At 58.8% G+C, this 2,095-nt stretch overlaps 1 protein-coding gene across 1 annotated transcript in view; it reads left to right on the top strand.

The window, feature by feature from the left end:
• Positions 1-2,095, top strand: part of PLXDC1 (plexin domain containing 1) — a gene marked incomplete at its 5' end in the record, with an annotated part of 7,678 nt that overhangs the window by 4,533 nt on the left and 1,050 nt on the right. Inside the window, 2 exons of the mRNA XM_010136888.1 lie at positions 522-557; positions 1,663-1,823. Of these exons, the coding sequence (XP_010135190.1) occupies positions 522-557; positions 1,663-1,823 (197 nt within the window). The remainder of the gene's footprint in view (positions 1-521; positions 558-1,662; positions 1,824-2,095) is intronic.

Genomic DNA, 2,095 nt, shown 5'->3' with positions numbered 1-2,095 from the left:
CTGCTCGTCCGTCAGCGCTGCAGCTGGCAGACGTGAGAGCCAAGGGGAGGAATCCTGGATCCCGGCTCAGCTGGACCCGCAGGGGCGGTGCTGTGGAGAGCGTCAGGACACCGAGCCTTGTCCAACAGGTCCTGGTTCTTCCAGAAGGAGATTATTGGGACCGGATTTGGGGCACCTCTGCAAACACCTACAGCGTGACATCCCGTCGGTTACCTCGGGATGGGTCAGCAGGGAATAGGTCCCATGGTCCCAGCACAGACCCCTAGGGCGCGTTTAAAGGCTGGTTGCCTCAGGTGTCCGTGGTCCAGACGCCACCTTTGTGAAGGGAGGAGACAGACCATAAGCCACGATGCTGCCACCACACTCGGCGGTTTGAAGCGGTCGCTGGCCGGTAAATGCTGTGCAGGGGGTGTGTTCCGCCAGTGGCCCCATTGCAGAGGGTGGGAAGCGGGTGGGAAGCGCACACCATATCAGAGAAAGCTCCTCACCTTGGTTTTTTTGCCTTTGTTTTCTTCTTGCAGATGATACGAAGCTCAATCAGTATGCGGGAAGCGAAGGTAAGCCCTTAGTCTTCTCTCTGCCCACCCACATTTGTTCCAAGTGAAAACACGTCACCCGTGTGGCCATCAAAATCACCGGGGAGCTGCGTGTGGGGCAGTGGGGGAAACTGAGGCTGGAGAGACGGGACTGAGACAGGACTCCCATTGTCCTGACCCTGACGAGCCCCATTTCAGGTAGTGAAAAGTGAGGGGCGGGAGCAGCCTGTTTCACCCTGATGCTGTTTGTCTGCTCTCCCCGCTCTGCCCTGCTGCCCGCGCCGCGGTGATGAGTTTTCTCCTCCCATGTAATTCCCTTTCTTTGCAGTTTGTGCATAGACACAAAGTCCTTTTTCCTGTTGAATTTCCCCTGCAAAATCCAGATCTAAACCGTGTCCCTGGCCCAGCTCGGCCTTTTCCAGCCCCGTTCCCATGGATCCCCTCTGAGCCCGGGGCTGTTCGTCAGCCCAAGGGCAGGGACCGAACTTGCCGCAATGCTCTTACTGCTCCCAGAGCCCGGGAGGCTCTGAGCCCTCTTCGCCCGGGTTCATCAGGTTTGCACGAACTGCAGCCGCATGCAAACCGCGAGCCCATCCCTCTTTGCTGAAAGCAGCTCAGGGAAGTTAAACTGGCTAAACTGGGCGTGGGATCAGTTCCTTTGCAGGTGCAGCACCTTTGAAATGCAGAACCTGCCCGGCTCCAGCCAAATTGCTCCCCAAACAGCTGGTACCCTCACCGTTAATACACAGCCAGGCACCCTCTGCGCAGTGGCATCCTCTCAGCCGAGGACCGAGGGCAGGCTGGAGGGCTGGGGCGAGGCGCTGAGGACCCCCCCAGCAGATGTGTAACGGCTGTCTGCTGGAGTGAGCAGCCAAAAGAGAGGGAATACGGACTGGAGGGTGTTTAACCTTCTTCCAAACCAGCTCCTGCTGCCATCCGAAAGGGATGCTGGGCTCAGACAAGTCTCCGGTGCATCTTCCCCTCTCGCTGAGGCAGACAGTAGCCAGCGCAGCCGCTCAGGCGTACGTGCAGAGCTCTGAAAGGTCTTGCCTTGCTTTTCTTTCCCGTCCTCTCCTTCACCAAGGTCTCGGCACGGTTCAAGCCTCAGCTGAATCCTTTCTTGCAGGCGTGGGGAGCGGTTTTCCTGCGCAGAAGGCAGGCGCCCCGATTCACACGGGCACCATCGTGGGCATCGTGCTGGCGGTGCTGCTCATCGCAGCCATTATCCTTGCTGGGATTTACATCAACAGCCACCCCACCTCCACCGCCGCCCTCTTCTTCATCGAGGTGAGCAGAGGACCTTCTCCCTGGCTCATTGAGTCTTCCCCCGCTATCGAGACAAATCCCGAACTTCTAGAGGGGAGCGGGGAGCAGAGGAGAGACAGCAGAGCTCAGGTCCGAGGTTCTTTTCAAGGTCCTGCAGGCGCAGCTGCTCCCCCAGCCTCCACTCGCTGACGGTTTAAACTCTCCCTCCCACACTGTTTTATTTTGCTCCCTTTCACACGTTGCCTCTTCTTCCCCCGTGCCACGTTCGCCTCTTCCCCCCGCCCGCGGCAGCA

This window comes from Buceros rhinoceros, unplaced genomic scaffold, assembly GCF_000710305.1.
Source record: "Buceros rhinoceros silvestris isolate BGI_N320 unplaced genomic scaffold, ASM71030v1 scaffold25325, whole genome shotgun sequence".
Classification (NCBI taxonomy): domain Eukaryota; kingdom Metazoa; phylum Chordata; class Aves; order Bucerotiformes; family Bucerotidae; genus Buceros; species Buceros rhinoceros.
Note: the sequence above shows the minus strand (reverse complement) of the source record. Positions and strands in the feature narration are given on the sequence as shown.